This window comes from Thamnophis elegans, chromosome 11 (assembly GCF_009769535.1).
Source record: "Thamnophis elegans isolate rThaEle1 chromosome 11, rThaEle1.pri, whole genome shotgun sequence".
Lineage (NCBI taxonomy): Eukaryota > Metazoa > Chordata > Lepidosauria > Squamata > Colubridae > Thamnophis > Thamnophis elegans.
In genome coordinates this window covers 10577627-10603785 of record NC_045551.1, presented here as the reverse complement: position 1 = coordinate 10603785, position 26159 = coordinate 10577627, and the positions used below count along the sequence as shown (strand labels likewise).

At 45.7% G+C, this 26159-nt stretch overlaps 2 protein-coding genes across 4 annotated transcripts in view; one reads left to right on the top strand and one right to left on the bottom strand.

The window, feature by feature from the left end:
• COP1 (COP1 E3 ubiquitin ligase) overlaps window positions 1-1259 on the bottom strand; it is a 112321-nt gene extending 111062 nt beyond the window's left edge. Inside the window, exon 1 of one of the 2 annotated variants that reach the window (XM_032226349.1) lies at window positions 698-1259. In XM_032226349.1, the coding sequence (XP_032082240.1) occupies window positions 698-1233 (536 nt within the window). In that variant the 5' untranslated portion in view covers window positions 1234-1259. The remainder of the gene's footprint in view (window positions 1-697) is intronic. The other variant, XM_032226350.1, reaches the window with a different exon arrangement.
• Window positions 1260-5435: 4176 nt separating this feature from the next.
• Window positions 5436-19866, top strand: LOC116514518 (ribonuclease Y-like). Of its 2 annotated transcripts, XM_032226090.1 has the most exons (5): window positions 5436-6199; window positions 7483-7547; window positions 8056-8193; window positions 15794-15913; window positions 16255-19866. In XM_032226090.1, the coding sequence occupies exons 1-5, from the start codon at window positions 6119-6121 to the stop codon at window positions 16694-16696; spliced, it is 846 nt and encodes a 281-aa protein (XP_032081981.1). In that variant the 5' UTR covers window positions 5436-6118; the 3' UTR covers window positions 16697-19866. The 2 variants fall into 2 exon arrangements, with proteins under 2 accessions (XP_032081981.1, XP_032081982.1); XM_032226091.1 differs by lacking the exon at window positions 15794-15913.
• The last annotated feature ends 6293 nt before the right edge of the window (window positions 19867-26159 follow it).

Here is a 26159-nt window from a genome sequence, read left to right as displayed (position 1 = left end):
TCATCAAAACGGAATCCCGCTGCCAGCACAGATATTTCAATCCTGGTTAAACTTAATAATCATCTGAGTTTAGGCAAATGCAGGGCAGCTGAAACCTCACCATCTACTTTTCAGAATGACTGCGGTAGTAAACCACGCTTAGCTCCACAGAACTTATGCTTTAATCACAGGTGTGCACGTGTGTGTGTGAGAAAAATCACAAGCTACCAAATCCACAGTTGAAATGTTACGGTCAACCATGAGTTCGCCGAGTGGCCATTCCCTTCTTTCTTCCATGGCCAACGCTTTGATGCGGTCGCAGTTCCCCAGGCACTTAGATGAGCTAACGCTCCTCCTAGCAAACCAGCGAGAGCCCTGAGCGATAAGGCAGTGTTTCCCAACCTTGGCTACTTGAAGATGTCTGGACTTCAACTCCCAGAATTCCCCAGCCAGCGAATGCTGGCTGGGGAATTCTGGGAGTTGAAGTCCAGACATCTTCAAGTTGCCAAGGTTGGGAAACACTGCTATAAGGCACAACCGGAGGGGCGGCATTATGAACCAGTGGGGGGGTGTTGCGCTTGGAAGAGCAACGTTGAGAGACGCCTAGGTCTCCACCAGCGCCAGCCTAAACCCTAACCCTGTGACACCCCCCCAGCTCTGCCCCCCAAACACACGGGAGTAGCAGCCGCTTCCCCCCCTCGCTCCAGGGCCAACTCACCAGACGAAATCGTTGCTTTTGTCCTCGTAGGAATTCAGGAGGCCGTTGCAAAGCGGGGTCAGAAGCGGCCTCTTCCTGGTGCCGCTGCTGCTGCCGGCTGCGCCACTGCCGCTCCCGACTCGGGCCCCCGCCAGGCGAGAAAGGCCGCCGCCGCCGCTGGAGGAAGATCCGGACACGGCGGCCGCCACCAACACAGGTCGCGAGGGCACCGCTGAGGAGGAGCCCGTCGCCATGGCGGTGCCCGTCGCCATGGCGGTACCCAAGCAGGCCGAGGTGGTGACCGAGGAGGCCGAGGAAGAAGAGCCCGGAGGGCCCGCAGCACCCGGCCCGGCCGGAGGGTGCTGAGGAGATGGCCTGCTTCCCGACATTGCCGAGGCCTCTGAGCCAGCGACGGCGAAGGAATTAACGCATCGCTTCCCCGCAACACCGACCGACTGCGGGGTGGGGGGTGGGGGGAGGAGAGGAACAATGAGGCTTCTACGGAGAAAATAAAAACTCTCGCTGTCGTCCCGCCTCAGGAAGCCAGGACGTCGCATCTGATTGGTTCCCGGACTCCCTCAGCCTCTCCTCCCACCCGAAGGCAAAAAGGGGCGGGGGAAATGCCTCCCGCTTGTCTAACTTTACCGACACACACATCCTGCACTCCCAAAGGCGGGGCTAAGAACGACGCATGCGCCGCTGAAGAACTTCCTCGTTCCCTCGATGCGCGAGGGAAGCCGGAGGGTCTCGCGCGCGCGCGCGTGCGCGTGTGAGGCAAACCGTCGCAACGGTTGAACCGGCGCTCTCGGGAGGATTCGCCTTCCTTGCGCGGCATCGACTGGCGGGGAAGGACGGGCTCTCGTCGGCTCGCTCCTCCGTTTCCAAAGCCCTCGTCTTTCCTAGGCTCAGTTTGCGTGGCCTTCCGGACCCCCAGATTGCCTAAAATTCCCGGTTATCCGTTGGGGGTTGGCCTTGGTGCTGTGGCTGCGTTCAACGGTTGCCTTTATTAGACAGAGAAGGGCATCATTCCTGAGAGAGTTTCCCCCGCCCCTCATAAAAATGCCTTTTGGGACTGTTTTAACAAGTCGACAGTTTTTCCCTTTGGAGATCAGTTAGATTTTTGCACACCCACTGGCAGGTCACCTGTCTCAACAAGAGACCCTGATTATCAAACGGGGGATGGTTTTACAGTTTCAGTGTGCAAGAGCCCTTGATGTGACATTGTCTGCTAAGTTATATGTTTGCCGGTTCTTGCAACAGCTGAAAGCTTTGGTTCTAGCACTGCCTTCCTCAACTGGGAGCAAGGCATCTTTGTCTTCAGTCACATCCGCTTCTTTCAGCCAGATACCTTTGGAATAATTCAGAGGCTGTGAGTGTGATTGATGAAAGGGTTTTTTTTTTTTAGCACTTCTATGGAAAGGTATGTATATGTGCCCCTAAACTCCGATATAAAATTGCCAGGCTCTCCTGGTGGAGAATAAGAGACAGACCAACTTTTCATAAGGAAGGCTTCTCAAAGTGTCAAAACTTGTTCTGACTGTTGCATTCCTTCCTGAGGAGAACAGTCCTGTGGTCCAAACATTAAGGGGTTGTGATGTTGAAACAGCAAGTGTTCCTCCACAACAATATTCACACTGTTGGGGTATTTGAATTTAAGGATCCAGTGATTTGCAGTTGACAGCCAATTGTGGTCAGCTTGGTTCCACCACAAAACTGCGGACGACAAAATCGCGGACGACGAAAGCGCGTATGTGACGTCATCACAGCGCGACGAAAAAGATCGAAAAATGTAAAAATAAAGCAAAAACCTTACCCTAACCCCCCCAAACCTAAACCTAACCCTTAACCTAAACCTAACCCTTAACCTAACGAAAAACCTAACGCTAACCCTTAACGCTAAACGTAACGCTAACGCTCTAAACCTAACCCTAACCCTTAACCTAGCCCTAAACCTAAACCTAACCCTTACCTTTATGTGAATCGGCTTGCTGTAATTTAATTTTTATTTCAATTTTTCGATCTTTTTCGTCGCGTTGTGATGACGTCACATACGCGATTTCGTCGACCGCGCTTTTGTGGAACGCAGTTTTGACGGGTCACGGGTCAGCTTGACTTCAGCTGCTCAAGTGTATCATGACTAGCCACCAGTGTTCTTAGTGAAAGGAGGTCTCCATGGCAGATGATCTTGTTACGTTCTGTTGCCATACTCTGGATTATGATTTACTGCAGCATTTGTTTTTTTCCCTAAAGGTTAACTTCTGACCCCTCAACTTTCTGGAAGTCTCAAAAAGAACCATCCTGAAGCTTCTCCAGCACCACTCTTGAATCTGCAACTCCTTTTCTCTTACTCTCCCTTTTTTTGGATCTTTATGTTGTTTTAATTCATTCTTCCAGGCAAACCGCCTTTGTCTCTGCTTCCTGGTTGTCGCTTCTTGTACCATTAAGATTTTTTATTCCTAATATTTATGTCATCATGTCATGCCCTATAATCTGAAACAATAGAGAATGGGTCTTGATTTTTTAAGATCTATTTTTCCTTCAGGTATTTGAAAAATATTATTATGTCTCCCTCCATTTCATCATTTTTTTTAAAGTCTGAATTTATTCAACTCTTTAATTCTGAGAATTTGGAACCATGGGTTGGAGCCAATGCTGCTAATGTAGGCTAAAATTACATTTTGCCTTATTTGGTACCACATCATCTGCACAGTCCCTTCCAACAGCCACATTGTGGAGGGAATCTCCCTGGAGAATCTAACTTGGATCACGTTGCAGGTAAGGAAGGGCTGTCTGAATGCAGCAAAGTCCCAGGAGTTCCCTTCATTCATCATCATCTGTTACACTCAAACTGTTACAATCAAAAAGATTTATTCCCCTTTCCCTTCCCAGTCAGCTGAGACAAACTGAATGCAAATTCCATATTTATTGGGATCAGCTTCATTTTGTTGCTGGATAGCAAATCACACAATAGTGATACCTTTTTATTTAAGAGACTGATACCCATTTTATTTAAGATGGATACCCATCTTATACGCAACATCCCTGGTTGGGTCCATGCATAACAATAAACTATAAAAACCAACAAAATGATAGTAACCACAAACTGTAAAGCATATCGTACCAGCAAAACCATTCTTCCTCCACACCTTCTGAACTCTAGTCTCAATCTAGAGTTTGAGTATCGGGTTTGAATAAACTAGTTTGAGTAAACTAGTATTGGAGGAAGAACTAGTTGTTTGTGGGGTCCTTATCACCCAATAAGGGGATGGAGGGAGGATGCTGCAACTCATAGAAAATCATCTATCATTTGGCAGGGGCAGCTATGGTAAAGGTACACTAACTAGGTCTCACTGGGTGACAACATCTAAGTGAGGGGACCTGGAGGCACCCACTCTATCTGACTCAGTCAGATGGGCATGCACCCTCAGAAAGAGACCTTCTTGCAATTATCCTGGTCTCTGCTATTTGTGGCTTGAAAAGTGATAACCAGCACTTTGTATTTAACCTGAGAAAAAAAATCCATGCAGCATGACAGCCAAAAGAATAGCTGTACAGCCTGTTACATGAGTCCATGAGTCCTAAGGGACTCATGCTAAGCGACAAAATTGAGCTGCACTGTGAGCAAACCCTCTCACTCTAGGAATGGGCAAAGTTGATGCAGGAGATGGCTCTGTGCAAAGCCAGCTAGCCACAGCTACCAGTTAAACCTCGACAACAGGGAACCCAAATTGCTCCTCGAACAATAGTTGTAGGTCCAGAGAGATCCCACAGCAGCTATCTCTTGGGGAGCGCTTATCCCACTGAGAGTCAGGGTTGAGGTGGCTGGACCCTGTTCCTCCCTATGCTGAAATTCAAAGCCTCCAAGTACTGTGTAACCATATGAGTAGCCAACAGTAGATGAAACCATGAGGTGAGGTCATTCGGCAGGATATGGTGAATGCAGTATTATGTGGTCCTTTGCATGTGCCTTTCAACTTAACCTAGAATGGAAAGAATGGGAGGCTTTCTTTGCTGGTGTCCCAATACTAACTGTCTTTGCTGCAGAATCAGTGAGCCTCCCCAGAACTCCGATTTCTAAAATAACGTCTTAGGAGGAAGGCTGCCCCTTGCATGAAGATAATGTGCTCCACTTCACGTGTGGGGAGCAGAGTCTGAATTCTTCCCTCACAGACGAAGTGGCAAGGGGCCCATGCTCCTCTCCAGCATCTTTGCTCAGCCAGGGAGGTCACTGGGTAGAAAAGCAAGCAAACTTTCCTATCCTTGGCATATGCCACAGTGTGTCTTGATGGTTTGGTAGTGGCAGCCCGCTCGGAGCTACCTATGCAAGGAGAGACCCATTCTGGTAGTCTGCCCCAGATATCTGTTGGATAAAGTTGATTTCTGGTGAGAGTCTGGTTTACCAGTGATCCTGGTCTCTTGGCACAATTGCTTATGAATAGTAAGTTTGTTTAGGTATTTCCTTTGTTTGATTGTAAATTTACTTTTATTGAAAGTAAATAAATCTGATATGATAAATCAGATATGTTTGTGTGTGTGTGTGTGTGTTTCGCCAAGTATCAGGCAATGGCCCAGGGGTGGGATAAATGGCTCTTTGGGTATCCAAACACAATGAACACACCAGTTAATGAGGAGATGTCAGGGTTTATTAAGTACCTGTAGAAGGCAAATTAAATAGAAGAAACAATCAAGTCTTAGAAGACGTTTCACTTCTCATCCAAGAAGCTTCTTCAGCTCTGATTGGATGGTGGGAATGGAAGGATTGATGTTTCTTGCAGACAGCTGGTCATTTGCATTCTGTCACAGAGAGGTTGAGGCCACTTGGAGATTCGCCTGTGCCCTCAACATCATCTGAGTAGTGCAAATGGGGGTATAGCTCAGACCGTGGACCAGACTATGGTCCATCACTGTCTGATGGGCATTGAAGTCTTGAGAGGTTTCCTGATAATGCATCCCTTCCCTTCCACATGAGCTGAATTGTTATGCTAGCAATGCTGCAGTCAGGGGAGCCCTCCTGATTTTGGATGATTCCTTTTCACTTTCAAAACATTGTTTGTGTTGTACCGTGGTCTATTCGTTCGTGGCATTTTCGCATAAATCATGCTTGTTTGGCCCTTCTTTCCTTTTCTTCCTCCATAGCGATCTCTTCTTCTTTCCTTTTTCCTTCCACTCTTTCTTTTCTTCTTACTTTTGAAAGAAATTTACAAACTATGGCTCTTATACTTTTACATATACAAATCTAGGAGTTAATCTCATGGAATGAGAAGATAGGTATAGAAGAGACTTTTCAATCTCCATCCCCCACTGACCAACAATATTTATATACTTTCAGTGTGAGAGTTTCCTGACATCAAAGCAATTCCCATTATTTTAACTAAGAATACTTTGTTGTTGGCCCAGATACACAGCTAACATTCTGATTTTTTTCCCAGAGAACAGTTGAGGATGGGCCGCTGCAGCTTATTGACGTACAGAGACCAGATGGAAGACAAGACAGAAGCTCAAGACATAATGAAGCCTCAAATGGTAAAATATCAATTGAATCAGAAATAGCTTAAAGCTTCAGTAGACAAAATTAAAAAATTCTAAGGAACCTGGGCCAAAAATACTGAGGCAGAAATCTCTCAAACTCCTAAAAGGGGATTCCTCTGAACGGTCAAAACACATCCTGCCAGAATGGCTTAAAGCATCGGCCACCAACTTCCCGGAGGAATGTGCTGAGGCATCCAGGGAGGATGTGAATGGTTGGCTAGAAGCATCAACAAATCATCTCCAGGAAAAAGAGCCAGAAACTTGTGAGTTAGATGTGGAGACATGGCTTGAAGCATCTATTATAGGCATTCAACATCTACAAAAATCCAAGTCAGAGTCTCGAAGACAGAATAAAAATGATGCCTTGAAACATCAAGGTGAACCTTATATGGCCCACAAGAAATGGGCACCTTTGAATATGAAGGGGGACAAGGGGTCCCCTCATGCCACCAAAATAAGGATTTCATAGTTCCAATACCAAAGGCAAATGGCAAACCTTTACCCTAAAATCCCCATGGTTCCTCATATATGTGTTGGTCTCATCTGCTTTTTTGCATTTTTATACTAGAAGCAGAAGAAACAAGAGGAAGGTCTACATGAAGGTTTCTTGGGAAAATTGTATCCATTTCTGTATCCCCTTTGGCCGAAGAATTCAATTTAATTCAATATGTTATCATCCCGTTGTTGAAAAAAATGAAATAACATAATCAATGTGCCACATAGGAAACACTGTGAAAAATACATTTTTCCCCATTTTAAAATTTGCAAGATGATATCTAAATGAAGAGAATCTTTGTAACTCAGGGTAGAAATGTAGAATCCTTGGTACTCTCTGAGCTTGGATCATTGCTTGCAGACATTTCATTACCCAACATCATCATCACCATTGGTATGAGGGTTTGATCCCTATTCATATACAGTACAGGTAGTGCTTGACTTATAAACATTTGTTTAATGACCATTCAAAGTTATAACAGCACTGAAAAAGTTATTTATAATCAATACACTTAACAACCATTGCATTATTCCCATGGTCATATGATCAGAATTTGGGTGCTTGGCAATTGGCATGCATTTATAGCAGTTGCAGTTCCCCAGGTCATATGATCTCGCATATGATTAAGAGGAATCTGTTGAGAGTCCAGTACCGAGAAACAGTTCATGTCATAAGAAGAGGTGAAGAAGCCCAGTACAAGTGATGGGGTGGGGGTAGGGGGTAGTGAGTGGGCTGATATGAAAATATATTCCTGACTTGTGTTGTATTTTGGCTTCTCTAGATTGTTCAGACAAAAACCGAAAAACTGGAAGGAGATCTGAAGAGAGTGAGGGACCAGAGTTATGTGTAAGTCTTGGCATTGTTCATCAAATCTTTGCATAACCCTATTAAGTTCACACTTTCGATACATTCATAATTTCTCCATTGGCAATGGGACTGGCCATTTTATCAAACAAGTGATGAAAATTATATTCTAGTAAAGTTTGGGGGAGAAAGGGTGGAATGTATTGTAATTGTATCAAAAGCTTGATAATTCAAGTTAAAAAAAACCCCAAGGGGCTAATTTCTCTCTGGTCTTCATAATTTGCAGAAAGACAATGCAAATCTTCAAACTTCTGGCAGAAAAAGAGGAGCTCAGAGTCCAAATTCAGGACCTTATACAGAAAAACCACCAGCTCGCCAAAGAGTATAAAGATTATAAAGAAAACTTGAGCAGGTTAAAAGATTTAGATAGCAACCCTGACTTTTTCTTCCTTTTTCAGCTATTTCAATTAGTTTTATTTTAAACAAGTTTTATAATTCAAATCAAAAAACCTAAGGGGGCTAATTACACTTTGCTCTTGATATTTTACAGAAAAATTAGTTCAGAGGAATCTGGGCAGCTGGAGAAACTGAGGCGAGAAACTGAGAGACTCAGCTGCAAGGCTCAGAAAGAAGCTGTAGAGAAAGAGCTCCTACGAGAGAATAATGACCTTAAAGAAGAACTTTATAGGTGAGAAATTTTTAGATAGCGATTTGACTGTTTCCAGAGTGAGGTGTGGGAGGAGTAACCAATGGGTATTAACCCTGCCCTCTTGCCCTTGGAGTCTGAGGATAATCCTTTGAAGCCATGCCTCTGATCCTCCGCTTGCTCTCCCAGATTAACCTCAGACTCCAGCCCAGAAGGAATGTTTCTCTGACTCTCCCTCACCTGGAAAGTTTAGGGTTTCTTTCCTTCAGGTTTTTCTAGGATTGCAGCCTCTAGGAATCCCCAGGATCCTACAGGCTGCATCACCTTGCCTTAGGATTAAGGCTGTTTTTCCTTTCAGCGTTTTTTCTCTTAAAGAAGATTTCTGTGGATTATTCACCCCTCCTGCTGTGCTCTCAGCGATCCCCAGCAACCGGAGGGTTGCGTAAGAGGGCAAAAGGATCCGTGTGGGCCATTTGAAGGCCCCCTTGCACCCAGGAGCCCAGCAGAGACCGGGGAGCTGAGGAATCTTCCCCCAACGCTCCCAAGCAGCTGGGAATCGAAGCGGAGACTGGCGGCCGCCATCTTGAATCTCCGCCATTTTGAGGAGATCACATGGTCGAGCGCATGATCGGCTCTCTTCCCACGGAAGCCGAAAGTGCTCAGACAGCATCGAGAAGGCGGGAAGAGGTCTAGAGCGGCCCTATTCTGCTGGTGGATCCGCAGAAGGCCTAGAAGCCTCGGTGCAGGCCGGCTGGGAAAGAGAAGATCAGCCAGCAGAGAACAAGGAGGGAGTGAGCAACAAAACTGTGAGTGTTATGATGGAGGCGGCGAAGCGTGGGGGTGCAGGCCCGAGACCAGGGGACTCTGATCCAGGCGAGGGGTCTTCCAGGGGAGCTTCCCGGGGCCCCAGAGGGAGATCCCTCGACAAAAGAGAAAAGCCCAGGGCACTCAGGAAGGAGCCCCGCTCCCAGGGAAGCCGAGTCACCGGGGCCTCCTCAAGAAGGTTTAGGGACACCATCAGTCCATCACCTTCCAGGTCATGCTCCCCCCGCAGGCTCCCTGCACTGCAGAGGCCCAGCTTCCCTCCCCTGGCTCCTCCAGGGGCTCAGGCAGGAGGCATAGCTCCATTTCGCCCTCCCTTTCGCCTGCTCATTCCTCTGAAACGTGGGGGGATCCCTTTGGGCACAGAGTTTCCAGCTCCGCTAGGCCCAGGCTGGCACCAAATTCCCCAGAGGCAAGGGATCACCCACAACACCCAGAGCTCCGCCCTGCCCTCCCAGAGTCACCTGAGAGCTTCCAGGAGGTTCTAGCCAGGGCTTTAGCTCAAGTGATGGCCGCTGGGATGCAGCACCAACCCCAGGCCTCACTACAGGGATCATCCCGGGACCAGCCCAGAGATCATCAGGCCCTTCCCAGAGCCTCTGTGGCAAGAGAGCACAGGTCCCCTTCTCCCTCCACTGCCAGTGAAGCCTCAGATTTAGAAGAAGGGGAGCTGAAGGGCGTGGGGTTCTCTGAGGATGAGGATCCTCAGTCTACAGACGCCCCCAACATCACGGGCCTGTTTCCCCCCTCCTTATTTAGCTCCCTACTCCGTAAGGCCAGGGACACAGCGGACCTGGATCCCCCTTCAGAACTCACACAGACCACTACCACACCTAGCACCAGTAAAAGGAGAAAAAAGGGCCCCTTTCATAGACCCCCGGTTAAAAAGGAGGAGATTCCAACTCCAGAGATGTTTATGGAGGTCCTAAAGTCCCAGTGGGTTAAACCAGGGACTTTCCCCAATCCGGGGGGCAATGAGCGGAGGTTCTATAACCTCAAACCCACCTTTGACCAGGCACTCCAGCTCCCGGAGGTGGACAACCCGATCGCCACTCTAGCCTCAGCCTCATCCGTGATGACGGGAGACATTACACACTGTCTCAAGCCAGAGGATAAGAAGGCGGAGACCGTGATACGTAAAACCTTTCAGGCAATAACCTGGGCCATTAGGGCGGCTGCTTCTGCTTCCTTCTTTAACAGGTCCACGGTGTTGTGGCTGGAAGAGCTGAGGGACAGAACACCTGCCACGGAGGTGCGACTGCTGCAAGCCATTTCAAAGATGCTGGCAGCCACACAATTCTCTGCGGACGCTACCCTAGATGCAGTTAAGTATGCATCCCGAGCTTTATCTTCCTCTGTAGCGTCCAGGCGCTTACTGTGGTTGCGCCACTGGCAGGCGGAGTCCTGAGCCAAATGGCACCTTGCAGGAGCAGACTACATCGGGGGCAAGCTGTTCAGCGCCTCGCTGGACCCACTTCTGGTGGAGGACAAAAACAAGAAGAAGGTCCTCCCAGCCACGACCAGACGGTTGGGTAACCGACATGCCCCCTACCCCAGGAGAACATCCTTCCGCCAGCCTGATTCGGAGGCTCAGTCTCACAGGTATCAACCCCCCAGGTTCCACAGGCAAGGGGACAGGCAGTCCTTTAGGGACAGATTCAGGGCCCAGCAGCAAGGCAAATGGCCCTTTCGAGGAGGAGGTGGTCGCCCATTCCGCAGGTTCAGGTGATCCAGCCACGGATCACCCCATTGGCGGTCGCCTCACCCTTTTCGCGGATGCCTGGGAACGCATCACCTCTGACGAGTGGGTCCTCCAGACGGTTAAGCTCGGGTTACACCTGGAGTTCCGCTCACAACCCCCTAACAGGTTCCGCTTAAGGCTTAGGCCATCAAACACCTCTTGGACATCAAGGCCATCGAAGAGGTCCCAGAGGGGGAGAGAGGTTCCGGATTCTATTCCCACCTGTTTCTGGTTCCCAAGAGCTCAGGAGGGTGGAGAGCTATCCTGGATCTTAAACAACTCAATTCCAGGGTAGTCTACCGTAGATTCAAGATGACTTCCCTGAAGTCCATCTTGGAAGGCATATGACAGGGCGACTTTATGGCCTCCATCGACCTTACGGAGGCCTACCTCCACATCAGCATCGCCCCGGAACATCGCAGTTTCCTTAGGTTCTCACATGGGGGAAATCATTTCCAATATAGAGCCCTCCCTTTCGGGCTGGCCTCAGCCCCCAGGACCTTTACCAAGGTGCTGGCAGCAGCCACAGGTCACCTGCGTTCTTTACCAGTCCGTTTATTTTGCTATCTAGACGACATCTTAGTCCTAGCCAGGTCCCCATCCACGGCCAGACAGTATCTGGGCACCACCATTGACACTCTCAGGTCCCTGAGGTTCTCTATCAACCTAGAGAAGAGCCAGCTGGCTCCATCTACCAGGCTCCAACACCTCGGCTCTATTATTGATTCGGTGTCTGGGGAGGTGTTCCTTCCCCAAGAGCGAAGGGACAGCATTGTGCAGATAATTCATGAGGTTCGTAAATTACGATCTATCCCTGTAGTTCTTCTTTCCAGGCTCCTTGGGAAATTCATTTCTTGTATAGGGATCGTGCCTTGGGCTCACCTACACGCCAGGGAGCTGCAGTGGTTCCTGCTTCCATACCAGAAGGCGGGGACGAGCGACGCCAGATTCAAGATCCAAGTGTCGCCCCAGGTGCTGCTCTCATTCCATTGGTGGCTGACCCCGGCACTGACCAAGGGATCCCTCTTCCAGGAGCCAGCGAGGAAAATACTCACGACGGACACGAGCCTGTTTGGCTGGGGAGCACACCTGGAAGCTCAGATGGCCCAGGGATGCTGGACTCCAACAGATCTGCGCAACAACATCAACTGGTTGGAGCTCAGAGCCATCCACCTGGCCCTACGACACTTCAAGACCATAGTCTCCGGTCATCACATCCTGGTCCTGACGGACAACGTGGCAGCCAAGGCCCATGTGAACAGGCAAGGGGGAACCCACTCCAAGGCCCTTCGCGACGAGGCCCTCCGGTTAGGAAACTGGGCAGAGAGACATCTCCAGTCCATCAGAGCAGAACACATCTCCGGGACGGAGAACCACCAAGTGGACTGGCTCAGCAGGGAGACGGTCGACAACGGAGAGTGGCAGCTCCACCCCAGCGTCTTCGAGCGGATCTGCGAAAGGTTTGGACAACCAACGGTGGATCTCTTCGCAACTCCAGCGAATGCCCAGCTGCCGAACTTCATAGCGAGGTTTCCCTCCAGAGGAGCCATGGACATGGACGCCCTCCGCTGCAGATGGCCACCAGGTCTACTTTACGCATTTCCCCCCCTTCCCCTCACTCCCGGGGTTCTGAGGAGGCTAGTGTCAGAAGGGGCAGAGATGATTCTAGTAGCTCCCTTCTGGCCACACCGCCCCTGGCTAGCAGACCTGGTGGAGCTGTCCTCAGCTCCCCACTGGAGGATCCCCCCGGGGGAGGTGTCCCTACATCAGGGGTCTCTGGAGCACCCGGACCCGGAGTGGCTCCATCTGACCGCCTGGCGATTGAGCGGGAACAGCTAAGAGAGGCTCAATATTCCTCCAAGGTCATTAGGACCGTCGAGGCAACCAGGAGGCAATTTACAACGCCTCCTGGGTGACCTTTGCTGACTGGTGTAAAGCAAAGGACATCCAACCGGCCGCGGCCTCGTTTCCTCAGGTCTTGGACTTGCTGCAGGAAGATCTGGAGAAGGGCCTCGCCCCCAGCACTCTTAGGAGACAGGTCTCAGCCCTCTTCACCATTCTAGGGGGGGTGGACGCTCCACCCTTATCCCAACACCCGGTCCTCAACACTGTTCCCTCTAAGGTGCGCGGCTGCGCGGCCGCGCATGTGGCAAGAAAACCCCGCGCAGCAGTTTCTATCTGCTGCGCAGAGATTTCTGTAAAGCAAACGTGGGGACGTCCTTTGCAGGCGGCTACAACTGGCCGCCTGCAAAGGACCTCCCCAGACTTGTTTTGAAGAGCACGGCTCTTCAAGTCCATGTTTGGGGGATCCCTTGGAGAGGGGATTCCTTCCTGCAAGACCCCGTTCAGAGAATGTGGGGAGCGGCAGTGGAGACCCGGGGCTGCTTCTGCTGCGACCGCTGGACTGTGGGGCTAGGAAGGGGGTGGGAAGAGCGGCGGGGCTGGCGGTGGCAGGCTGGTTCGCCTCCTCCTCCAACAGCACTGCCGGATTTCCACCCAACGCTGCGGGGGCGCCAGCGGGAGATTTGGTGGCTTCACCTCAGCTGCAGCGCTGGGCAGCAAATGTGTTGGTGCTGTTGGAGGAGGAGGAGGAGGCGGCAGCAATAGCACCTGAGGACAGGACAAGAAGCAATGGAAACTTGTCAGAAGGAGACTCAAGCTGGAAATAAGGAGAAATCTGACAGTAAGAACAACTAAAATCAATGGAATCTTAATTCATTTGCTACAGGTTTTCAAAAGACTGGACGGCCATTTGTCTCAGATGATATAAAGACTCCTGCCTTGGACAAGGGGCTGGATTAGAAGATCTCCAGTATCCCTTCTGATTCTATGATTTTAAAAACCACAAGCTTTTTACAGCTCGCTTGCAACTTTACCAAATTTAATTCAGCCATTTCCTTTTGTTATTAAATGGGTATTGCTAGTTCAATGCACATGTGCTCCACTTTTAAGATGCTGAAAAAATCCCCATGACCTGCAACAAAATTCATTCTTCCACTCTTATCTTACCCTAACTTCTGATAGGTTCCTGAAATATAGATCTATAAAATTTAGTGAAAATATTTCTATCTATTTTAATACAGACTCGTAAAACAGATTGGGACAAATGACATTAGTGCTCTGGGATAATAGCAGGTTTACTCTATTTGGATTTTCAGATAAAAGGTATCTTTTGTGCTAAGTTCTAACAATGTAGTTCTCTAATGTAACTATGAAACAGTCCAAATATATAATTCCCCTCAGGGAGGAATTCTGGGAGTTGAAGTCCACAAGTCTTAAAGCTGTCACGTTTGAGACCCCTGGGGGTTTTTTTCCCTAAAGGGTTAGGGGTGCAAGGGTCTTGTAACAACAGCTTAAAGACTTGCGTGCTTCAAATGCCAGACTTTCTGAGCCAACATTTTGGTTGCTAAGCAGGAGCGTTGTTAAGTGATACTGATATTATATACCACTTTTAATTAAGCGGGTACCTTGAATAAACATAACTTTGAGTTTCAAATAATACTGATTTTGTTGTTGTCTTAGGTGACATCTGTGAAAAAAATTCAGGTGCTTAGGCATGAAAATATGCCGCTCAAACACTACTTTTCTGCTCACACTGAAAAAAAATTAGAGGGAACATTGGTCCTCAAGCGTTTCCTCAAAGAAGCGGCGAATCTTAAGCCCCCAGAGGTCCATCGGTTCCCCTTCTGGGACCTACCTACAGTCCTCCAGGCCTTGATGGAGGCACCGTTTGAACCCTTGAGGGAGGTTTCCCTCCAATTTCTGACCCTTAAGGTCATCTTCCTGGTCGCCATCACCTCGGCCAGGAGGGTTTCTGAGATCAACGCTCTCTCCAGCAGAGCAGACCTTTGCACATTCCTAGAGAACCGGGTAATCCTCAGATTGGACTCCGTGTTCATGCCCAAGGTCAATTCTCCCTTCCACAGGGCTCTAGAGATAATTCTGCCGGACTTCTGTCCGCAGCCCTCTGGGGATAGGGAAAGATCGTGGCACAAGTTAGATGTCAGGAGAGCCTTGCACATTTACCTTAAGCGCACGGCTCCCTTTAGGCGCTTAGAAGCGCTTTTCGTGTCATATCAACCTTCCACCAGAGGCGCTAAGGTTTCCCCGGCCACCATCAGCAGGTGGATAAGGGCGGCCATTTAACAGGCCTACCAGGCACGGGGTATTCAAGTCCCAGAGGGTATCACAGCGCACTCCACCAGGAGTGCGGCCACCTCAGCAGCCTGGGCCACCCAGGCCCCCATAGAAGAGATCTGCCGGGCCGCCGCCTGGGCGTCTCCTTCCCCATTCATTAGATATTACCGTCTAGATGCCTACGCCTACGCGGAGGCAGCCTTCGGCAGGAGGGTGCTGCAGGGAGTCCTAGACTCTCGAGGGCCTCAGGCCCAATAATCCCCCCCTAGGACATCTAGCTTTGGAATGTCCCATTGGTTACTCCTCCCACACCTCACTCAGGAAACTGGCAGTTGGTCTTACCTGAACTGCATGTTTAAGAGTAGGTGTGGGAGGAGTCACTTTCCCCCCTTGTTTAGCGCACCCGCGCCAGGGGCCTGAGATAGCTATGTGGTCATTCAGGGTCAATAGGAAGGATAGGTGCTTGCGCTGTTCTGTGTTCTTTCCTTACAGGACTCTGCTACGACTATCAGTTAATCTGGGAGAGCAAGAGGAGGATCAGAGGCATGGCTTCAAAGGATTATCCTCAGACTCCAAGGGCAAGAGGGCAGGGTTAATACCCATTGGTTACTCCTCCCACACCTTCTCTTAAACATGCAGTTTCAGGTAAGACCAACTGCCATTTTCTTTCAAATTCAGATTTATTAGATCCCGTAAACCAGATATACTGGATAAAAGAAGTATTCCATTCTTTTATATCTATGTATGTAAGTATGTATGTAAGTATGTATGTATGTAAGTATGTATGTATGTATGTATGTACGTACGTACATACATATAAATGAATAAGAGAAGAGCAATAGGTATAATGGAATGCAAAAATAATTAGGAATGTAGGTATGCTTAGTAATTCAACTAACAAATTAAGAGGGCTAATATCTCTCTGGGCCTCATAATTTACAGAAAGATAGCAGTGATGTCGAAACTGACAGTAGAAAATGAAGAGATTCTGATGGTCATAAACATTGAACTTACTGATGAGAAAGAGGAGCTCTCCAGAGATTATGACGAAATACTGTGCAGGTGAGAAATTTTTAGATAGCCACCACAAACAACTTCTTCCAGAATTTCATATTAGGGTCTCTTTATCTTACAAACCTTAGAAATCCTGACATTCCCCTTACTTTTGAAAGAAATTTACAAACTATGGCTCTTATACTTTTACATATACAAATCTAGGAGTTAGTCTCATGGAATGGGAAGATAGGTATAGGAGAGACTTTTCAACCTCCATCCCCCACTGCCCAACAATATTTATATACTTTCAGAGTGAGAGTTTCCTGACATCAAAGCAGTTCCCATTATTTTAACTAACTTTTTTGTTGGCCCAGATTCACACCTAACATTCTGATTTTTTTTTCCAGAGAAGAACAGCTGAGGATGGGCCGCTGCACCTTATTGATATACAGAGACCAAATGGAACACAAGACAGAAGCTCAAAACAAAATGAAGCCTCAAATGGTGGAATATCAATTGAACCAGAAATGGCTTAAAGCTTCAGTAGACAAAATAAAAAAATCAAAGGAACCTGGGCCAGATATACTGAGGTGGCTGCAGAAATCTTTCAAACTCCTAAAAGAGGATTCCTCTGAACGGTCAAAACACATCCTGCCAGAATGGCTTAAAGCATCTGCCACCAACCTCCCGGAGGAATGTGCTGAGGCATCCAGGGTGGACATGAATGGTTGGCTAGAAGCATCGATAAATCATCTCCAGGAAAAAAGGCCAGAAACGTGTGAGTTAGATGTGGAGGGATGGCTTGAAGCATCTATTATAGGCATTCAACATCTACAAAAGTTCAAGTAAGAGTCTCGAAGACGGGAAAAAAAAGGGATTGCTTGAAACATCAATAGAAAACTTCAAGAAGCAATGTCCTGAAGAATCTGTGGTGAATATTAGAATGACTTTGAGGATCCTTGAAAAACATGCAAGAGGAAGGTCCTGATATATCTAAACAATTTGGGTGCTTGGCAATTGGCATGTATTTATAGCGGTTGCAGTTCCACAGGTCATATGATCTCTATTTGCAACTTACTCTTCCAGCTTCTAACAAGCAAAGTCAATGGGGGAAGCCATATTTGCTTGTTAACAACATTGTTGTCACTTAAGAACCATGGCAAGAGAAATTTTCTGACAGTGAGAGCTATCAATGAGTGGAACAGCTTGCCTTCCGAAGTTTTGGAAGCTTTATCATGGGAAGCTTTCAAGAAGGTACTCAACTGCCATCTGTCAGAAATGGTGTAAGGTCTCCTGCTTTTGGGGGGGGGGGCGGTCCCTTCCCACTGTTAATCTCTCTGAAAATCCCCTAGCATTTTTGGATTTGGCTTGGTCTAGGATGGTCACAGTTACCCAATTGAAACTATAGTTGAGACTGTGTATGTGTTGTAAGATTAAGGGGGTTTTGTGTGTATGTGTCTTCTGACTGCCAGTTGGTGTTAATGGATGCAGTCTGCCTCTCTGTCCTGCATAGCACCTCTTATTCCGCATGTCGTAGATGGCCTCTGGTTTGTCTTCTTAAGCAACTTAGTTGGTTTGGGTTTTATGGTGATGCACCATAAACAATCTCAATGAGCAACTGGAACAAATCCAAAAATGTTGACACTGTCATGACTCCATCTCTAAGCCAAAAAAAAAAAGGAAAACAAAATTCCAAATCAAACTACTCAAGCTAAACTCCAGAAACAAAGAGACAAATGAGCCCAAATGAGTAGTCAACACATCCAGTTGACCATTCTCTACTGGAAAGCACAATATGCCAGAAAGGCCTGAACTATAACATATACAATGCTAATCAGTCAGAGTTCTTTGCCGTTTTAGAATCAGTATTTAAAACCACAGAACTTCTTGCCCTGGAGATCCAAGCAAACAAAACCCAGGCAATCATACCAGAGACCAAAAGAACCAAGAATCGGAACTCATTCAAAGTAGATGACAGAGCAGCCAAAAACATAAAGGAGGACCAAACTATTCCCCTCCTCCCAATGAACTAAGGCCGAACCATAGGTATTGTACACAAAACACAATCCACATAAAAACCCAAACTATTACCAGCACCACTCTTGAGACTGCTTCTCCTTTTCCCTTTCTCCTTTTCTTTGGGATCTTTTTTATTTGGTTTCAGTTCATTCTTCCCGGCAACTGTCTTTGTCTCTGCTTCCTGGCTGTTGTTGCTTCTCTTACCATTAAGACTTTTTATTCCTAATAGTCATATCATGATGTCATGTCCTACACTCTGACACAATAGCAGTGTTGATTTTTTAGATATAATTTTCTTTCAGGTATTTGAAAAGTATTATTACGTCTCTCTCCACTGTCCCTTCCAACAGCCACATTGTGCAGGAAATCTCCCTGGAGGATATAACTCAGGTCACGTCACGTGTAAGGAAGGGCTGTCTGAATGCAACGAGTTCCCAAGACTTCCCTTAATTCATCATCTTCTGTTACACTCAAATTGCTACAATCCAAGAGATTGATTCCCCTTCCCAGTCAGCTGACATAGACGGGATGCAAATTCCTCATTTATTGGGATCAGCTTGATTTTGTTGTTGGGCAGTAGTGACACCTCTTTATTTAAGAGAGTGATGTGGACACCCATCTTATACACAACATCCCTGATGGGGATGGGTCACTGCATAACAATAAAATATAAAAACCAACAGAATGATAGTAACCACAAACTGTACATCGTACGAAGCCATTCTTCTCCCATGCCTTCTGAACTGTAGTCTCAACCTACCCTTGGGGAAAGAACCAGCTGCTTGCACTGTCCTCATCACCCAGAAGGGGATGGAGGAAGGGTGCTGGTTCTCATAGATAATCCTCTTTCACAGGGCAGGGCAGCTTTGTGCTAACTGGGTCTCACTGGGTGAGAACACTTAAGCGAGTGGGCCTGGAGGGACCCACCCTATCTATCATGTACCCCCAGAGAGAGGCATGTATCCTGGCTCTGTGCTATTCATGGCTTGAAAAAGGATAACCAGCACTTTATATTGCGCCTGAGGAAAAAATCGCAGCAAGACTAGCTGTAAAGCCCGTTGCATGACTCCAACTGTGAAAGGACCAATTGTGACAGACTGTGAGCATTCCTCTCAGTCCAAAAACGGCTGCAGGAGATAGCTCTGTGCAAAGGCAGTTACCAGCCGCTTCTCGAGCAATAGTTGTGAATCCAGAGAAAACCCAAATTGCACAGCGGCTGTTTCTCGGGGAGCGCTTACCCCACTGAGAGTCAGGGTTGAGGTGGGTGGACCCCGTTCTTCCCTAGGCTGAAATTCAAAGCCTCCAAGCACTGTGTAAGCATATGAATAGCATGGTATGAGTGTCCAGGGTTTGTTGCTGCTCCTTTATAATAGCAACAGTAGATGAAACCATTAGGTTAGGACATTTGCCAGGAGGGGGTATAGTACAGTATTATGTGGCCCTTTGCGAGCTTTTTTCTTTCAGCTTAACCTAGAATGAAAGGAATGGGAAGCTTTCTTTCCTGGTAGCCCAAAACTAGCTGTCTTTGTTGTAGAATCAGCAAGCCAGCCCAGAACTCTGGTTTCTAGAAAATGTCTTGGGAGGAAGGCTGCTCCTGGCATGGAGACGATGTGCTCCATTTCACATGGGGATACAGTTGATTTCTGGTGAAAGCCTGGTTTGCAAGTGATCCTAGTCTCTTGGCACAGTAAATAGTAAATTGGTTTAGGTATCTCCTTTGTTTGCTTGTAAATGTCCTTTGTTATTGAACGTAAATAGATCTGATATGATAATATGCTTATGTGTCTCTCTGTGTGTTTTTCGCCAAGGATCAGGCAATGGCCCAAGAGCTGAATAAGTGGCTCTTTGGGAATCCAAACACAATGAACACACCAGTTAATGAGGAGATTTCAGGGTTTATTAAGTACCTGTAGAAGGCAAATTAAATAGAAGAAACAATCAGGTCTTAGAAGACATTTCCCTTCTCATCCAAGAAGCTTCTTCAGCTCTGATTGGATGGTGGGAATGGAAGGATTGATGTTCCTTGCAGACAGCTGGTCATTTGCATTCTGTCACAGAGAGGTTGAGGCCACTTGGAGGTTCGCCTGTGCCCTCAGCATCATCTGAGTAGTGCAAATGGGTGTGGAGCCTTTTTGGAACTGCTGAAAGAGTTCCTGTATCTTGCCATTTTTCTGGAAATCTGTTCATACTGCCACACCATCAAGTCCAAGGATCTCTGTTTGGCTGCCGGGAACCCCATTTCAAGTAATGGTAATACTCTAAGGCCCTGGGTGTATAGCCCAGACCGTGGACCAGACCATCACTGTCTGACGGGCATTGAAGTCTCAAGAGGTTTCCTGATAATGAACCCCTTCCCTTCCACATGAGCTGAATTGTTATGCTAGCAATGCTACAGTCAGGGGAGCCCTCCTGATTTTGGTTGATTCCTTTTCACTTTCAAAGCATTGTTTGTGTTATACCGTTGCCTATTTGTTCGTGCCATTTTGGCATAAATCATGCTTGTTGTTTGGCTCTTCTTTCCTTTTCTTCCTCCATATCGATCTCTCCTTCTTTCCTTTTTCTTTCCACTCTTTCTTTTCTCTTCCAACCCAACTTAAGGCAGCATCTAGATAGTCTCAATTGTTGATGACAAGGGTTCGTTGGTTATGAAAGCTCATGTTGTAATACCATAGTCCATTAGGAAAACAGTATGCCACTCACTCCCAAATGGCCCAAGACGTTCTGGGAAACCAAAACAATACATACTTGCTGATAGTTTCCAGTTTGTTCATTTGGTCATCTTGATCACAGTAACACTAGAAGCAGCAGAAATGAGGGACAAGTCTATCCCAAGATTGGATGGATGGGAAGTTTCAGGGCCTTCCTCATGGAGGTGATTTAAGGCTATCTCATTCACAAATTGCTTGGTTTCATCCGGACATTTTCTATGGATTCCTAGAGCCATTCCTCCAGATTGTTTCTGGCTTCTTCTGGGGAGTCTCATCTGAGTTTTTTCAGAGATGTTTGTAGCTATACTTGCATATATGTTTTGGATGCAGTAGAACCATGCTTTCTGGAACTTGATAAAGACGTTTGAAGCCATCCTTCCTTCCTTAAGTTTCTTTCAGAGCAAGCAGGTTCTACCCAAATCACTCTCTCCTTCCTCTTTAGCATGCTTGTTTTTGATTCCTCAGAGTGTTTGAGATCGTGGATGCCCTTAATAGGTGCTTCAAGCCATTCCTGAGTACCTAGATGGGATGCTTCACGACCTTCCTCTTTTTTTGGCATCTTGTTTGTACGTTTCAGGACCTTTCCCAAGTTTTTCAGGGATCATTGAAGCCGTTTTTCAAGAAGTGGTATAGGTTATTAAGAAAATGAAAACCTTTCTAAGGACCTTGAAGCCATTGTAATATGTTTTCCACGGGCCCTTCAAAATAATGGGAATTGCTTTGATGACAGGAAACTCTCACTCTGAATGTATATAAATATTGTTGGGCAGTGGGGGATGGAGGTTGAAAAGTCTCTCCTATACCTATCTTCCCATTCCATGAGACTAACTCCTAGATTTGTATATGTAAAAGTTTAAGAGCCGTAGTTTGTAAATTTCTTTCAAAAGTAAGGGGAATGTCAGGATTTCTAAGGTTTGTAAGATCAGGAGACCCTAATATGAAATTCTGGAAGAAGTAGTTTGTGATGGCTATCTAAAAATTTCTCACCTACACATCATTTCGTCGTACTCTCTGGAGAGCTCCTCTTTCTTATCAGTAAGTTCAATGTTTTTGAACATCAGAATCTCTTCGTTTTCTACTGTCAGTTTCGACATCACTGCTATCTTTCTGTAAATTTAGAGGCCCAGAGAGATATTAGCCCTCTTAATTTGTTAGTTGAATTACTAAGCATGCCTACATTCCTAATTATTTTTGCATTCCATTATACCTATTGCTCTTCTCTTATTCAGTTATATGTACGTACATACATACATATAAAAGAATAGAATACTTCTTTTATCCAGTATATCTGGCTTAAGGGATCTAATAAATCTGAATTTGAAAGAAAAAGTCAAATCGCTACCTAAAAATTTCTCACCTATAAAGTTCTTCTTTAAGGTCATTATTCTCTCGTGGGAGCTCTGCTTTTCAAGTGCATCTTGCTGTGCCTTGTAGCTGAGTCTCTCATTTTCTCGCCTCAGTTTCTCCAGCTGCCCAGGCTCCTCTGAACTAATTTTTCTGTAAAATATCAAGAGCAAAGTGTAATTAGCCCCCAGGTTTTTTTTATTTGAATTATAAAACTTGTTTAAAATTAAAAGAAATTTAAATAGCTGAGAAAGGAAGAAAAAGTCAGGGTTGCTATCTAAATCTTTTAACCTGCTCAAGTTTTATTTATAATCTTTATACTCTTCAGCCAGCTGGTGGTTTTTCTGTATAAGGTTCTGAATTTGGACTCTGAGCTCCTCTTTTTCTGCCAGAAGTTTGAAGATTTCCATTGTCTTTCTGCAAATTATGAAGACCAGAGAGAAATTTGCCCCTTGGTTTTTTGTTTTTTACTTGAATTATCAACCTTTTGATACAACTACAACACAATAGAATATAATTTTTAACACTTGTTTGATAAAATGGCCAGTCCCATTGCCAATGGGACTGAATGTTGTATCAAAAGTGTGAACTTAATTAGGTTATGGAAAGATTTGATGAACTATGCCAAGACTTACATATAACTCTGGTCTCTCAGCCTCTTCAGATGTCCTTCCAGTTTTTCGGTTTTTGTCTGAACAATCTAGAGAAGGCAAAATACATCACAAGTCAGGAATATATTTCCATACCAGCCCACTCACTACCCCCACCCCATCTATTCTCCCTGGGCTTCTTCACCTCTTCCTATGACATGAATTGTTTCTCGGTACTGGACTCTCAACAGATTCCTCACATGCTAGGTTGCTTACCTGATGGGAATGCATCTTTAAACTAAGGGGGTACATGTGCACTTCTGGACACCTGGAAACCTGGCAGTTCTGTGAACAATGAAAAACAAAACGAATTTTAAACGCTTCCTTGATAATTGTCTTCATTTCATGGTCATGAGAAGAATTACATGAATTTGTTTTCCATAAATTCTCTCTCATGTCAGTGTAAAGAAGATATTCATTGAAACATCCTCTTTAGGAAAAGAGTCTGGAGCGTAGACAAGCATATTTGTGCATATTAAAATCATGCATGTCAAGGTGAGCACAAACTTGCAACTCCCGGTATATTGCTGTAGATGTTCAACTAGCTAAAGTGGCAATCTTAATGGTAAGAGAAGCAACAACAGCCAGGAAGCAGAGACAAAGGCAGTTGCCGGGAAGAATGAACTGAAACCAAATAAAAAAGATCCAAAAGAAAAGGAGAAAGGGAAACAGAGAAGCAGTCTCAAGAGTGGTGCTGGTAGTTCGTGGGGTTTGGGGGGGATTGTGTTTTGTGTAAAATACCCATGGTTTGGCCTTAGTTCATTGGGAGGAGGGGAATAGTTTGGTCCTCCTTTATGTTTTTGGCTGCTCTGTCATCTACTTTGAATAAGTTCTGATTCCGGGTTCTTTTGGTCTCTGGTATGATTGCCTGGGTTTTGTTTGCTTGGATCTCCAGGGCAAGAAGTTCTGTGGTTTTAAATACTGATTCTAAAAGGGCAAAGAACTCTGACTGATTAGCATTGTGTATGTTATAGTTGAGGCCTTTCTGGAATATTGTGCTTCCCAGTAGAGAATGGTCAACTGGATGTGTTGACTACTCATTTGGGCTCATTTGTCTCTTTGTTTCTGGAGTTTAGCTTGAGTAGCTTGATTTGGAATTTTGTTTTCCTTTTTTTGGGCTTAGAGATGGAGTAGTGACAGTGTCAACATTTCTGGGTTTGTTCCAGTTGCTCATTGAGGTTGTTTATGGTGCATCACCATAAAACACAAACCAACTAAGTAGTTTAAGAAGACAAACCAGAGGCCATCTACGACATGAGGAGAAGAGCCGCTATGCAGGACAGATAGGCAGACTGCATCCAAGGGTCACCCACTTGGCTTTGTTTCTAGAGTGGGGCAAGAAATGTCGGTCTCTGGGTTTGCAGGTTGATGCCTTAACTATGGCGCAACAGAAACCACAATTCATTGTCTGTCTGTCTGTGTCTCTAACTACCTACCCTATCATTCATCTGTCTGTCTGTCTTTCCTAAATTTCTATACATTCTATTACACATTTACTATGACAGCCTATGAACAAATATTTTCTCTTACCTCTTTTTGGCGACGTTTCAGGTTTTAACTAGAAGATAAAGTAATAGGTGACAATGCAGAATAGCTTTGGCATTTTTATTTCAAAAATTGGAATGAGAGATAATGACTAGAATAGGACATGATTGGTTAATTATATTTGCCCTCCAATTCCTCTAATCTGATCCTTTAGGACAAGTGTTGCCCATCCCTCCCCAGCAGTTTTCCCTTTCCTCTTTTTCTTTCAACTAAATATTTGGCATTTCCATTCCAATTGATGAGGTTCCATAACCTTAAGGTACTTTTCAATCTCCTATGAGTTACAGGGGAAGTTTATGAATTTTTTTCATGAAAGCAGATGGATAGACAATTCAACATGTTAGAGACATTCCTATTCCCCATGTGATTTCACACTTTTAAATTGTTTCTAGAAGCTACAGCCTACATATTTAAACCCCACAGAATTCAATTGTCCTATTTATATGTGGCCCATCTTACCTAAAGGCAAAACTAGGTAGCTAAATGAAATAAAACATTAACAGATTATAACAGGTAATATCAAAACTAACATTGTTTTAAAAATGTAAATCCTCTAAAATGATCTACAGTTGCAAGAAAAAGTATGTGATCCCCTTGGAGTTCTGCATGAATTGGTCATAAAATGTCCTCTGAACTTCATCTAAGTCACAACAATAGAAAAACACAGTCTGCTGAAAATAATACTACACAAACATTAGATGTTGCCATTTTTTAATTGCACATAACATGTAAACATTCACAGTGCAGGGAGGAAAAAGTATGTGAGCCCCTAGCCTAATGACTTCTCCAAGAGCTAATTGGAGCCAGAAGTGAGCCAACCTTGACTCCAATCAGTGTGATGATATTGGATGTGTTGCTGACAGCTGTTCTGCCCTTTAAAAACTCACACCTGTTTTGGGTTTCCTGGTTTCAAGAAGCACTGTCTGATGTGAACCATGCCTCGCAGAAAAGAGCTCTCAGAAGACCTACCATCAAGAATTGTTGACTTGCATGAAGCTGGAAAGGGTTACAAAAGTATCTCCAAAAGCCTTGATGGTCATGTGTCCACGGTAAGACAGACTGTCTACAAATGGAGATAGTTTAGCACTGTTGCTACTCTCCCTAGGTGTGGTCGTCCTGTAAAAATGACTGCAAGAGCACAGCGCAGAATCCTAGAGTGTCAGCTAAAGACCTGCAGAAATCTCTGGCACATGCTAACATTTTTGTTGACACATCTACAATAAGGAAAACATTAAACAAGAATGGAGTACATGGGAGGACACCACAGAGGAAGCCATTGCTTTCCAAAAAAAATATTGCAGCACGTTTGAAGTTTGTAAAAGAGCACCTGGATGTTCCACAGCACTACTGGCAAAATATACTGTGGACAGATGAAACCAAAATTTAGTTGTTTGGGAAAAGCACACAACACTATGTGTGGACAAAAAAAAAAAGGCACAGCACACCAACATTAAAACTTCATCCCCACTGTAAAACATGGCGGAGGGAGCATCATGGTTTGGGGATGCTTTGCTGCCTCAGGGCCTGGACGGATTGTTGTCATTGATGGGAAAATGAATTCCAGAGTTTATCAAGACATGTTGCAGGAAAACGTACGACCATCTGTCTGCCAACTGAAGCTCTGCAAAGAATGTGTGATGCAACAGGACAATGACCCAAACCATACAAGTAAGTCAACACAAAAATGGCTTCAACAGCACAGAATATGCCCTCTGGAGTGGCCCAGTCAGAGTCCTGACCTCAACCTGATTGAAATGCTGTGGAATGACCTTAAGAGAGTGATTCACACCAGACATCCCAAGAATATTGCTACACTGAAACAGTTTTGTGAAGGGGAGTGGTCCAAAATTGCTCCAGATCATTGTGCAGGTCTGATCTGCAACTACAGGAAACGTTTGATTTAGGTTATTGCTGCCAAAGGAGGGTCAACCAGTTATTCAGTCCAACGGTTCACATACTTTTTCCTCCCTGCACTGTGACTGTTTACATGTTATGTGCAATTAAACCATGGCAACATCTAATGTTTGTGTAGTATTATTTTCAGCA

What these genes read in the sequence shown, in the direction of transcription:
- LOC116514518 (XM_032226090.1), top strand. Translation starts at nt 6,119, where the DNA reads ATGGGCCGCTGCAGCTTATTGACGTACAGAGACCAGATGGAAGACAAG. An exon ending in ACATAATGAAGCCTCAAATG is followed by an intron (nt 6,200 to 7,482) that starts GTAAAATATCAA and finishes TGGCTTCTCTAG; the next exon opens with ATTGTTCAGACAAAAACCGA. An exon ending in CTTAAAGAAGAACTTTATAG is followed by an intron (nt 8,194 to 15,793) that starts GTGAGAAATTTT and finishes CATAATTTACAG; the next exon opens with AAAGATAGCAGTGATGTCGA.